The sequence below is a fragment of the Triturus cristatus genome, chromosome 1_1, assembly GCF_964204655.1.
Source record: "Triturus cristatus chromosome 1_1, aTriCri1.1, whole genome shotgun sequence".
Classification (NCBI taxonomy): Eukaryota; Metazoa; Chordata; class Amphibia; order Caudata; family Salamandridae; genus Triturus; species Triturus cristatus.
Window position 1 is genome coordinate 989,574,316 of NC_140579.1, and position 13,963 is coordinate 989,588,278.

Here is a 13,963-nt window from a genome sequence, read left to right on the forward strand (position 1 = left end):
TAACAACTGTTTTTATGTATTAATGTAGATGATTGCTCCTCGTTTCTCTTTGTCGTCGAACAACGGTCCATATGACCAGTGGTGGGAGTCATTCAATTATTACACCTAAAGATTAAGATATAGAAAACCCCACTCCCTCTCTACCACCAGCAGATATGAAGCACCAAGCCCACAGCTCTTGCAGATCACATTGACGCCAACACTAACAGCAGCAAGGAAATCTTCGGCATAATTAGATTTCACTGTGCCTCCTTCCGCCTCCAGAAACATCACTTCATCACATGACCCTTGCAACAAGCTCTCTGTATTCTTCTGTAACAAAATCACCTTCATATACGGTAACTTTGACCCCATCACTGTCTCAACTCAAATTCCCATTGCAACTGAAGAACGCACCTTGAACTCATGGCCACAGTCGCCACCATCAAAATCGCTGCTACCATTGAGACCATCCGTTCAAGGGGCCCAATATGACCCCTGGCCCCACAACAACTTCACCAAAAGGACTTAGCGTAGCACTAACACCAATCCTCAATGCCACCATAGACTCAGCCACATTCCCGGACACCTGGAAATGTGCCACTGACATGCCCTTGATCAAGAAACCATCTGCTGGCACAGCCACGCATTCCAACTACAGACCCAATGCCCTCCTTCTGTACCAGGCACAGGTCTTAGAGACACTAATCAACCAATGACTCTCCAACCACCTGAGAAACCACTAGCTCCTTGTCACCATGCAGTTCAGATTCAGGCCCAACTACTGCACAGAATCAGCACTCCTTGCAGCCACAGACAACTTCCACATGATCCTTGATAGAAGAGACATTGCAACCCTCATTTTCCTGGAGCTGTCAAGCCACGGTCTCACACTCCATTCTCATAAGGTGCCTGCAGGAGATTGGCACACAAGGATCCGCTCTGCCCTGGATCTGCTCTTCTTAAAGGATAGAACACAAGCTGTCAGCCTGTCATATTACTCCTTGGAAGTCTGCAAACTCATCTGTAGAGTGCCTCGAAGTTCATTGCTCAGCTCCACCCTCTTTAACGTATACATGACCCCTCTGGCCAGGGTCATCTGCACACACATCATCAACATCCTCTCGTACTATGACGACACGCAACTCATACTCTCGCTCTCAGACCAGACCCCCCAATACAAGAAACAAGTTCACTGCCTGCATTACTAAAGTCGCTAACTGGATGAAAGCCCACTGTCTCAAGCTCAACACTAACAAAACAGAAGTAGTGATCTTAGGCTAGAACACCTCACCATGGTACACCAACTGGTGACCGCCTGAACTCTGACCCACACCCACCATCAATGCCAGGAACCCCAGAATGATCATTGAGAGCAAACTGGACATGACCGCAAAAGTCAGCCGTGTCCCTTTATCCAGCTCACAGAACCTGAAGATGCTGATCAAGATCTAAAATATACAGAGAAACAATAGAAAAATGGTCACTCATGTTCTAGTCACCACCAAGATGATCTATGGAAACACCATCTACGCGGGGATTACCAAGCAGTTCAATTGAAGACTACAAACAATCCAGAACTTGGCAGCCAGACTCATCCTCAACCTCCCACACAAAATTCACATCACACCCAGGGTTGTTTGTAGGTGTTTTGCCACCCTAGGCGAGAATTGAAAAATGCCGCCCCTCTCCCCTAATTTGCTCATTTTTATCGCTGTTTGATTTAAAAAAAAAAAAATTCCCTGCTTTTGCCGCCCCAGGCAGCCGCCTAGTCTTGACTAATGGTAGAAACGGCCCTGATCACACCACACCTCAGGAAGCTCCCCTGGCTCCCGATACATAGACATGCTTATTTCATACTCGTCACACACACTTTCAGTGCATTACACAACTTATGCCTCACTTACCTGAATAGTTGTATCTCCTTCCATCAACCACACAGACACCTCCGCTCCACAGGATTCCAACTTGCACACACAGAACCAGATCAGGAGAAAAGGCGTTCTTACATCGCTCCTAAAGGGTGGAACGACCTCCCACTCCACATCAGAGCTTTCGCCTCTTTTCCTGAATTTGTCAAGAAGTTGAAGATCTGGCTTTTCAATTAACCAACCAATCATAGGCAGATACAGGTGCTCAGCACCAGGATACCCTCACGAGTGATAGTGCGCTTTACACATACTCAAAACATAAAATCTGTAAAAGCAGGCTGGTTGCAGGGCTTTGAAAGCTGTACTGGTAGTTTCAAACCACTGATATACTTTTCAAAACTGCACTGCCCCAGCAAAGCATGGTTTTTTCCTGCAGTGAGGACAACACATTATATTTTTGTGTATTGTGCAGGGGCACGTGTTGTGCCAGGTCCATGCAACCTATTTATTAATACCAACCACTCCAGTATATTCTCCCATTTATGATTTTATCTGTTATCAGAAATTAGTTACGGTTCCTACATGCATGAGCAATCAAGAACCTGCCAGTATCCAGAAAGGGATTACAGTAAGGCAAATATCATTCCCAATCAGTATCTAGGAAGTGGCTGTTCCGAGGCATGTTGAGCGTTGGAAGTTTGGGAACGCCAACAAACCTACATTGGTAGGCATTCCCAAACCGGTCTCAATCCCCTTCCCACCCTTCAACTTCTCATAGATTTAAAAGCAAAGGGATGGATTGACACCCATTCCACTCGTGTTAGCGAACGGCTCACAGACCCCACATCTGCTTAGTGTGTAAGAACAGGACTTTCTCCAAGTAAATTAAAGTGTTTCCTGTAGATAGAATTATTTTTTAAATAATGTGCGTTTGCACATGGGTCTCTATTACCTCATGCGAACCTCTCTTCTTTGTATAAATCTGCATAGCGGAAACAGGAGCTCTTGGAATAGTCACCTGACAATCACACATATATGTGTCAAAAGGTGAGCCTGGCACAGCATTCAATGCGTATTTCCGGGAATGCTTATGAATCCCAAAGAGTAGTATGTCTGCGCTCGCACATAAACTGAAATCTGTAGGTGCAGACTTGCTACTTTTTGTGATTCGGGCACCAAGTAAATAAATCTAATGACATTCAGACTAAAAATAAAACAGTACTTGAGCTCTCTGTGTATACTGTAGAATGTGATCGCATCAGGCAATGGCGCCTGCATACCCAATGATTTTAAATACAAACACCTTACAATTACATACACCTTTTTGGTTTCCACCTTTATTTATTTTGACAAAGAAAATGTGCATCAAGATATATATTTATATGCAGTTTTCTTTGACGAAGACAGCAAACGTGAAATACGGCACAATGTACAGTCAATGATAGTAAAATGTTCCATCTTCTGGGAAAAATTACTCCAAAAGGAATAGCGGCTACAAATATTTCAAAAATACATTTTCTTCAAACCCCCAAACCTTTGGTAATCAAATAGTGCAATTATTATCTAACATTCGTCGACATTTCATGACTTTTAAGTATGTTTCAACTTTGTGCATGTCTTTCTTGAAGCAGGATAGCAGCCCGTAGTTTCTAAACAAGGCATCTTCGTTTCTCTGGTTGGCATCAAAGCTGTCACAGGTGAGTTTCAGTAGACAGAATCCCCTTGGGCTTCCGTCGTCCAGTTCCTGTAAGAGAAGGGTGTTAAGAGTGTTAGTGTAGCTTTTCACGTGACATGAAATCGTGGTAGGATGGGAATTCTTCAACAATGGTGTGAAGGAGTTCTGGAAGAGAAGGCCCCAAGAGTAGAAGAGGCAATGCCTGTCATATCTTGGTCTGTGTTACTCTTTACATATGTCTCTGGACTGACCTGTGCTGTGCCACCCTGCTCCTTCAGCCTCGATTAACCAAGTGTGTCATCTATGGGTGACCTGCCTTTTGGAAGCTGAACTGGAGGGTTGGGCACACCGTATACAAAGCTCTTAAAATGGCTTTAACCTAAAAATATAATCTAGGAGCAATTTAAGCCTATGCAAGTTAACCCAGTTTATTGTACATGCCCCTTGCTTGGTCCTAGTACTGTCTCAAGCTTCTAATGTGACTGCCCTTCGCATTCTGCCTTCAGAGGTGCTATATCTCAGTGGTATAGCTCACAGTAGAACGAATATAGCTGAGTAATATGCAATTATTGAAAAGTGAAAAGTGACCGCATTATTAAAATCATGGTTGTACATGAGTAGGTGAAAGTATGTTAACGAAGATGTGAACTCTAGAAATTAGCTAAATACTGAATTAACAGCTTCATTTTAGACCTGCAGTGAGCATATTAGTGCCATTCTTCTCTCCCTTCATGCACAAAGGAGGTTGATTGCTTCATCAAATAATAGAATACACATATTGCACCCCCAGCCCACAGACACTGCATGTGCACTTTTCCATCATGAGAGAAAGCTGATCAGTTGTGTTTTCCGGAGGGTCCCCTTATGCTGTTTGAGAACCTAATTGTTCAAAGCAACTTAAGTCAAACTTTAGCAGTACATTTTAGTGCACGACGAATTAAGGTGTGTAAGAAATTGGGTTATTGTTTGAGGGGGTGGAAGCCCCACTCAGGCAACAACCACAATCCTTGTCGGGGTGAACCACAAACGTTACTAAAATAACCTGTGCTTAACCCTCTGGTAGCTTAGGCACAAGCAGTCAGGCTTAACTAAAAGGCACAATATTTATGCAGCACACAAAATGTAGCAAGTGAAAACACAATTGTTTCATTGTGTTTAGAGCTCTGTTGTGTTGTGCAATTGACAATATATGAGTGTACTTAAGCTTGTGTCTGGTTAAAAACCAACTGTTGAAAACTGTTTTATTATATTGAGAAGATTGTGACCCTTTGACACACATTGTTGAACCATAATGTGCTTTAACATGATTGAAGAGTTCGACTAACTGGGTAAAGAATCTCCTGTGAATGTTCAAACTCACCTTGATGAGAGTCTGAATGCCTTCCTCCAAGTCCTTAAGCCTCTCGTAGACTCTCTCAGAGGTCCCAAATACAAAGCTGTTTGGGAAAAATACGTTTCTGAGGGCCTGAACTGGAGTCAGCCAAGACCGAATGAGAGTCAAAGAGAACCGCAACAATTCAATATCCTGAAAGAGAGAAAAGCAAAATCATATTTCTAGGGTGCAGGTAACCATAAGAAGTGCAAAGAAGTCAAAAAAGCTTTATTCGACTGATTTTTTAACAGTCATAAACGCACATAAAAAAACAATAAAACATATCACAGTATAAACAATTCTATAAACAATACTCTTGTAGAAACATTAGCATGTCAGATGTTATTAAAGCAACAGCCATAGAATCATAAAGGCATCATAAAGGCTATTTATGTTTTTAGTCTTCATTTGTTAAATACGACTTCCTTTGGAGGAGTACCTTCTTAAGAAACATAGCAATGCACCAAGCAGTTTGTTCGTTCTCCACCATCTGAAGTCTAATTAAATCAGGGCTGCATTACCACAATCCCTGTGATTTTAAAAAAGGTAAAATCCATGCTTTCCTCAACATAACATAAAATTTACAAAATAAAACCAAATGGATACTGGACTGGGTAGAAAGATTGTCACACGGACAGAGAGGCAGCTCCCATGACCAGTCATTAGTTTGTAGAAGGGTCACGAGCCTGTGAACAATATTTAATCTAAACCAGGTCAATAACCGTCTGTCAAAACTACCCGGTACAAATGTGAGGTAAGGTTCCATATGTGTAGCAGTTACAGTTAGCGGATGTTGCCTGAAGTGCAAAGAAAGATAGAAGGGGATGTATGGAAATTGTGCTGTCAAAGGTTTAGGGAAATTCACAAATAACTACAGAGTCACCATTGTAAATAACTGCTTCCACCAAGAGTGGCTGCCTACATCTAGCTTCACTTACTGGCCGGCCGGCCGCTCGCTCCCTCTCGCTCCTCTTCGGCTCCTCGACAGTAGGAAGCCCCCTGGCTCCTGACTCCTCATGCAAATCACAATGATGCAATGCAGCGTTGTGATTGGTCTAACTGCCGTGGTTTGGCACTCAGACGGGGAACGGGAGCCTGGGCATGTTCTCCACCCAGGCTGTAATAAAGCCTGGGTGGAGAACATGCAAAGTGTGCATGAATGTTTGGCCAGCCCGAGACGGCCAGCCAAACATTCATGTGTACTTGGAGTGAGCAAACCACTCATCCCCCTCGCCCCTGCTCTGTCAGCCCCACCCGCACCAGTAAACGGGTGACACCCCTCCGCCTTAGCAGGAGAACCGCTCATGGATCTCAGCTCTGTGTTTGATAATATTGACAGAGGGAGGCTTATGGGGAGGATGTTGGAGGTAGGAATAGATCCGGAGATTGTGCATCTACTCCTTGAACTCCACGAAAAGGCCAAGGGATGTATTAGCTATGGCCCAAATGGCGAGTGCACCCCACCAATTAAGATCAGGTGAGGTGTCAGACAAGGATGTGTTCTAGCTTCCTGCCCATTTTGCTTCTATATCAATGATCTTGAATCATCTCTGTTGACCACAGAGGCAGATTCACCAAGGCTGGGAACCAAGCCCGTGTCGGTGCTCATATATGCAGATGATTGTGTCTTACTATCTAGAACGGGGTTAGGATTGCAAAAGCTATTGGACAATTTCGTACTGTTCATGGATGAACTGGGTTTAAATCTTTCACCATGGTTTGTGGCCGGCCAATCTGTAAGCTGAGGACGCATAACGTTAGCCACACCAAATTACTTTGTGTGCCAACCTTTACAAACTTGGGGTTTCCCTTTGATAATAAAGGTACCTGGAGGCATTATTTTATATCTGATAATCTTGTAATACCCATATAATTTGGGCAATTGTGGTGTTCGTTATGTATGAAATACTTCATGATCTACATATTTGTGCACTTTTTAGGTCTTGCCTATGCAGCGCACATGCGCTGATTAGGAAAAGACCTTTTGAAATCGATTCAGTTTTGCTGCCAAAAACGTGCACGCATTGCATTGCATTGCTTTGAATGGCAACGCGTGCACGTTTGGCGATTCCCTTGCGGGAGCGAACTTTGAAATCATCTGTTTGTAATTAACAGAGGGTTCCTGCTCGCTCCCGCAAGGGAAACAGGCGCAGGCCCCCTCCTCTCACCCCCCCTGCTGCCTCCTCCTCTCTTGTCAAACTTATTTTTTTACTTTCAGCGTGCGCGCGCTTGTTAAGGCAAGTGTTCGTTCTCCTTGCTTTCAAGGGCCAGAGAGTCGCCTCGAGTGTCCAGAGACAATTTAACAAATCAGTTTCTTTCGAATTCTCCTTGGTTGCTGTTTTTCCTCCTTGTGCAATACAATGAATTATATTGGCGATGCTTACTCTATTGTGATATTATATCTTGACATTGAGCAATAGTTTGATGCGCTTTTAGATGGCTGTATTATTTGATAAGTTAGAGATATAATGTTACTTATTAACTGAATATGTTTAAATTTGAACATAGCATATCATTGAACAATTGAAAAAAAACCTCTGTTTTAACTGCGGACAACTCAATCTATTTTTTGTCACATTTAGGAAAGACAGCGCTTGGAGACTATTCTCAACCTCTGTTCAAATTACAGCGCTGTCCCGGCCACCAGAACTGTTGCAGATGTCCAAACAATTACCAAAGAGCTTGAAAGACCCAAAATGTCAGACGAAGACTCCGTGTTTGAAGCCAGCCAGAAAAAAGCTGATAAGAACCATATGTTCGGCAGTAGCGCCTCCTTCTCTGATCTTGGCAGCTTTAATGAAAGCCGTTCTGCCTTCGCTGTTTCTAAAGGAATTAGAAGTAATGAATACTCTGGTGATGCAACAAGGCCTCAATTACATTCTTCCGCTTCACCAAGAGTTTCTTGCGGTGACTCTCCATATTCCGGCTCGCCCAAGGTAAATTCTGTAGTTGTTAATACTAAATGAATTTTATCATGTAAACTAAAATGAAAATGCACCTCACCCTTGAGGACACATTGTTCTTTTTTTAAAACGTAATGCGCAGTACAGCAAAAACTAAAAGATGTATCCGCATTCAGAAATACTGAGTAGATACAATTCCTGGAATGTTTTACAGTGTTTATAATAAGCATTGAAAGCTCCTCTTGTGATTGCATTGTTTAACAGAAAACTGCTCTTTTTTAGGCTTTCAGTTTTGGTTGGTGTTTATCCAAAAGTGTTGATGTCATCAACTAATGTAATAATATGGTTTACGCACCCCACAAGGTTACAACACTTGTCTGAGCAAAACACTTGTCTGAGAAACCGCAGTAAGGGCTCACAGAAATTACTAGTAAACATACTTGAATGTGCACAGAAACTGCGGGGGGCACAGCGCATGACGTGATGACTGCGGTGCAATCGTATTCGTTATTGTGTGGCATACATTGGGGATGTATTTTCTCTTATTATAGTGCTTACTTACTACCAGACATGCAGTTTTTATTGCCAATAGCCATCATGTATTTTTTGTTTGCCAAAAACCTTTTCTTATAGAATTGTTTTTGCTGACAGGCAGGGCGTAGGAAATCGTTGGCTCATCCCCCAAAACATGGTTGGCAAGAACAGAGTACCATAGAATAAAAAAAACACTGTTAAAGCCAATAGGTCTAGCATTGGAAACCAGCCTTTTGGCATTTTCCAGTGCTTATTTGGTCTGTGAATGGTTTTCGAATGAAGACACGTAATTAACCCACTTGCAGTGTCACGGGAACTGTCACACCGTGATCTAAGTGAAACAACTACAGTCTCGAAGCCAAAACATTTCTTGTTTTGAATGTAAAACTGCACATTGTACTCAGAGGCCTTTTAAAAAGCATTGGCATAGCCAATAGGTCTCGCCTTTGGGACCTTATAAGTGTTTAGCCATGCAACATGTGAGAAGTTGACCTGGTATATGCTGGTCACTAGTTAAAGTGGCCACCTTGCACCAATACAATTCGACTCTTATGGTAGATAGGTTTAAGACAACCTTTTAAAGAAAGCTATCCTAGTGGTAGCTGTGGAGAGCAGCCTTCAGGCTAAGTCTCAGAGGAATGTAAAGCAGCTTGTTTTACCTTATAATCTCTTGAATTACTAAATGAAAGGACACCACACAGGTATATATAGAAAATATATATGTATTTATTACTAGACACACTCTACTAATCTCTTTATGAGATTAGGAGTCAAGGACATATGCACAAATCAACATTTCACAACAAGTTAAGCACAAATATGGCTGGGGCCCTAGGGGCTTACCAGACCATATACTAAAAAAGAGACTTAGGAAGATCGACTTGCGAGGGGACAATGCCTAGGGCCTGTAGAAGCGCTGGGGCCTCACTAATCCACCCAAGGCGGGTAAGTAAAGGACCCACGGGAGACGCATGCAGTGTGAGCACACAGTCGCGGATCCCAATAGACTTCGATGGAGCAAGTCGCGGTTGGAATTTTAAAGTTTTAGGATACTTCGGGAGAGTCTACAAGCAAGTCACTTACAGGGTAAGTAGTTCTAGAGCCAACACCCACAGAAGCACCGTAGTGCTGGAGTTACCTCACCCAGGGAAGCCGGGTGCATAGGTGTCTTTTGGTGTCGGGTTGCGGCGTCGTTTTCAATGGGAGCCAAAGAAGACTTGCTGCTTGTGAAGACAGGAGAAGTGTCCGGTGGAATCCAAGGCTGGATTCAGAAGAAGGAAGACCTGAAAGCAGAAGGGACAGTGTTCAAAGTCACTTGGCCGTGACCCGGGGCAAGGAAGCTGGATGCCCACAGTCGTTGGGTGATTTCAGGTGATCACGGGTGTCTTGACTCTCCAGCCACGAGGTGTCGACGATGACCAGTAGCTGGATTCAGCATGTCCCACAGAGTCTGCAGCTGACTGAGGTGTCGGCAACCGGATTGGAGCCAACAAGCCTTGGCAACAGCAAGTCTTGTGGAAAGTGGAAAAAGTCAGCGGTGCTGACCAGCAAGGTCTGAGGGACTCACCCGGCGAGGGTAAGTCAGGACAGGCCTGGAGCAACCAGGGCAGCCCCTTGGTTCTGTAGAAAAGTCTTCTGGGGACCCACAAGCCAACCGGCAAGGGATCGTGAAGATGCCTCGGGAGGATTCACTCACCAGGAGCCCACGGTCACTCGGGATGAGGTAGGCCTCTGATTTTTGGTGAAAATCCTGCTGGAGGCTTGGACCACACGTGGTCCAATGCACAAGTTTGTAGAACGTTGTGAAGGGGTTGCACTCAAAAATAGTGTGCGGTACCCAGGTATTACTGTTCCTCATCACTCGTGGGTTCCACTTGCCTCAGCGTCGCTGGAGACTCACGATGGCCGTAGAAAAGTCAGGAAATCCACTTCCGGGGCTGCAGGGACTTCGGACTCCGGCGGGAGTGGGAAAGTTTGGCTACACCCACTTCCCTTTGTCCAGTTTCACGCCAGAGCAGGGGCTGGTAGCCCCTGAACCGGTTTGAGTTGGCATATGCACAGAGGACCCTACTGCTCCTCCAGTGCAGGACTTCAAAGCACTCTAGGAGTGCACCCACCCAGCCCCAATACACTAAATCCTGTCTGGAAGGTGGTTACACCTCCCTGTGACAGGATGCCTATTGTTGGGCCCCCTCCACTGCGAGTTTCAGTCAGCAGCAGGAGGGCAGCCCAGTGTCTGTGCTGGTGGCATCCATTTTGTGATGCCAGGGCTCTTCAGGATTCTACCGTGTTTCCACAGTGGGTACATGTCTATCCCTCTTGAAGGGTGGGATCATACTCCCACACCAGTTACTGGTGTGGGGGTATGATTCCAAAGCGTTTGACACCAAACACGACATGTTTTGATACAGCCATCCCAAAGTTAGCATTTACCGCTAGGTTATAATGCACTTAAGAGTATATGGTTTAACCGCATCCACAAACAGCTACAGAGAATGGATTCTGAGAGCTGCAGAGGGGCCCTGCTCAGGCAGAGGTACCCCCTCACATGGAAACCAAGCACCCTGCCCTCAGGATTATTAGAGCCTGCCTTAGGGGTGACTGATAGGTTTATATGTGTGTGTAAGGTGAGATATAGGGAACCTATATCTCAGTGATGAATGCTAACACTACCTCACCCAGGCTGCAGTAGCAGGCCTGTGGTGTCAGATTTAGTTTGCTTCCCAGGGGTGGCATAATACATGCTTCAGCCCCTGGTAGGCTTGTGAAGTACCTATGCCCTTGGTACCTAAGGTACCATATACTAGGGGCTCATAAGGTACCACAGTATCCAATCACTAGTTAACATCAGAAAAAACGTGGGGGCAACATAAGTGCAGATCCTACTCTCCTACACAACCCCCCCCCCCCCCCCAAACGCAGGGACACTAAACTAACCTTGACCAGTTGAGTCTTTGTGTTCTAAGTGGAAATACATTGAGAGTCCATCTGCATTGGCATGTTGGGTCCCAGGTCTATGCTCCACTGTATAGTCCATTCCCTGTAGGGAAATGGACCACCTTAAAAGTTTTGGGTTTCACCTTTTATCTGTTTAAGCCATAGGAGGGGCTTGTGGTCAGTCTGAACTATGAAGTGAGTGCCAAACAAGTATGGCCTCAGCTTCTTCAGGGCCCACACCACAGCAAAGGCCTCCCTCTCTATAGCTGACCAACGTTTCTCTATAGGGGTCAGCCTTCTGCTTATAAAAGCTACTTGCTGGTCTTGACCTTCATCATTCAGTTGAGACAGTACAGCTCCCACACCCAGCTCAGAAGCATCTGTTTGGACAATGAACTTTTTGGTGTAGTCTGGCCTCAGTAAGATGGGGGCAGTGCACATGGCCTGCTTTAGGTCTTCAAATGCCTTCTGACAGCTAGCTGTCCACTGAACCTTTTTTGGCATTTTCTTTCAGGTACGATCATTTAAGGGGGTCACTATAGATCCATATCCCTTAACAAACCTCCTATAGTACCCAGTCAGGCCCAAGAAGGCTGTCACCTGTGTCTGGGTGGTTGGAGCAACCCATTCCATGATGGTTTGGATTTTGCTCTGCAAAGGCTGAACCTGGCCTCCACATACAAGGTGGCCCAGGTACACAACCTGACTCTGCCCTATCTGGCACTTAGTGGCCTTGATAGTGAGGCCTGCTTTCTGCAGGGCCTCCAAAACATTTCTGAGGTTGTTAGACCTGGCACCATTGGCGTGAGTCTCCCTTCCATTTTTCGCTGTGTCTCCTCTGTTTTTGCTGGTTATAGATGCTCTGGGCGCTGTGCCACTGCCATTCAGTGCCACAGCGCAAATGCTCCCTTTGTAAAGATGACATGTGAATTGGTACATCCATGATTGGCTTATTTGGTTTACCTGTTAGTCCATAGTAGCGTGGCCTGTGTGTGCCCAGGGCTGGTAAACCGAATGCTGCTGGTGGGCCTGCAGCACTGGTTTGTGCCACCCACAGAAGCAGCTTGTAAAGTGTGTCTCAGACCTGCCACTGCAGTCTGCGTGCAGTCCAGAACTGCCATCTTGGCTGTGAAGTGCACCCACTTCCCAGCCCCTAAACCTTCCCTTGGCATCCTGTAAGCCCCCCTTATGATAGGGTGCATTATATGTGTAAGGTAGGACATGCCCTGATGTGTGTAGCATGTCCTAGTAGTGAATTACACCCAATTTCGTTTTTCACTACTGTAAGGCTACCTGTTCTCCATAGGCCAGAATGGGAGGTCTGGGCTATTACATTCTATAGTCCTAACTGACCCACAGAACATGGTAGAAAAACGAATTTAGTATGCCTGAGCTCAGAATATTAAAATACATCTTTTAGTGAAGGTTATTTTTATATTCTGTGTTTGAAACTACCACTTTTAGAGTATAGGTACTTTCTTGCCTAAGCCTTCCAGTTTGCTCTGCTATTATGTGTATTGGCTGTCTGGTTTTGGAGGGACAGGGCAGGCTGAGTCAGACCTGGGTTGAATAGAGAGATCTGCCTTGGAGTGAGGGGAGGGGTAGCTCCTGCACTTGAATAGGGCTGTGCCTGGCAAGGTGAATGATGGCTCCACCTCCCACTGTGCGTCTGAAGGCAGACCCCCTCTTTCTGAAAGGAAGGATGCAGCCTGGTAAACAAAGTGCTCCAGGGCTGGGCAGAACTTGTTCTGGCTGGGTTCAGAGACTTGTGACCCCTAAGAACAAAGACTTTGGGGGTATAAATATTTGTGCCCAAACCCCTACAATTTGTATTGCTCCTGGACAACAAGAAGAACCTCTGTCCGTGTGACTACAGGAATCTGCAGGAGAAGGACTGTCCTTGTGCTTGTGTGCTGTTTCTGGGACTGGCCTGCAGTGGTTACTGCTGGACTTGGAAGAAGAGGAAAAGGACTTTGAAGGAACTTTTATTTTGTGGCTACAGCAATCATCCAAGGGCTAGAAGAGAGCTAGCCTCCGGCAGGAGTCTCAGGCACATCAGACTCCACCACCAGCCTCCTGTTTCCTCCCAGCGAGGATTTCTATCTGCAGGTGAGGCTCCTGTGAGTTCCAGGGCCTCTAGTTCTACTGCTGAGAAGAGAGTGCTAAAAATCGTCGCTAACCCCCGTTAGCGAGCTGCTGCAGCTGGTGAGCGTGACAAAAATCGTCGCTCTGCTGTCGCCGAGCGCTCGCTAAACCCGAAGAATATTGCATCATCCGTCAGCGGGCCTGAAAACGCCGGCTATCCCGAAGATCGTCGCATCACCCGTCAGCGGGCCTGAAAACGCCCGCTACCCCGAAGATCGTCGCAGCACCTGTCTGCGGGCCTGAAAACGGCCGCTATCCCGAAGATTGTCGCATTGCTTGTTAGCGGGCCCCAAAGCGCTCGCTAACCCCAAATCAGCGCATCAAGCTCATCGCAGCGCGGACGCCGAGCGTTCGCAATTTTGCTCGCATCGCATCAGGATCGTCGCTCCCTCGCGGAGCGCCATTTTCTTTCATCGCAGCAAGATCGCACACGCAACAGGCTCGGTGCATCATCCTCCCTTAGTGGCAAGGATTTTATCGCATCACCGGCTTAGCGTGAAGAAGTTTGTCACTTTCTCCTACCCGCAACCCAGCGCATCATCCTCCC

The 13,963-nt window shown here is 45.7% G+C and overlaps 1 protein-coding gene across 1 annotated transcript in view; it reads right to left on the minus strand.

Moving 5' to 3' along the window:
• Positions 1–3,167: 3,167 nt before the first annotated feature.
• LOC146871419 (somatotropin-like) overlaps positions 3,168–13,963 on the minus strand; it is a 50,160-nt gene continuing 39,364 nt past the window's right edge. The window contains exons 4-5 of the mRNA XM_085651062.1: positions 4,886–5,050; positions 3,168–3,594 (exon numbers count right to left, since the gene is read on the minus strand). Of these exons, the coding sequence (XP_085507188.1) occupies positions 3,394–3,594; positions 4,886–5,050 (366 nt within the window). The 3' untranslated portion in view covers positions 3,168–3,393. The remainder of the gene's footprint in view (positions 3,595–4,885; positions 5,051–13,963) is intronic.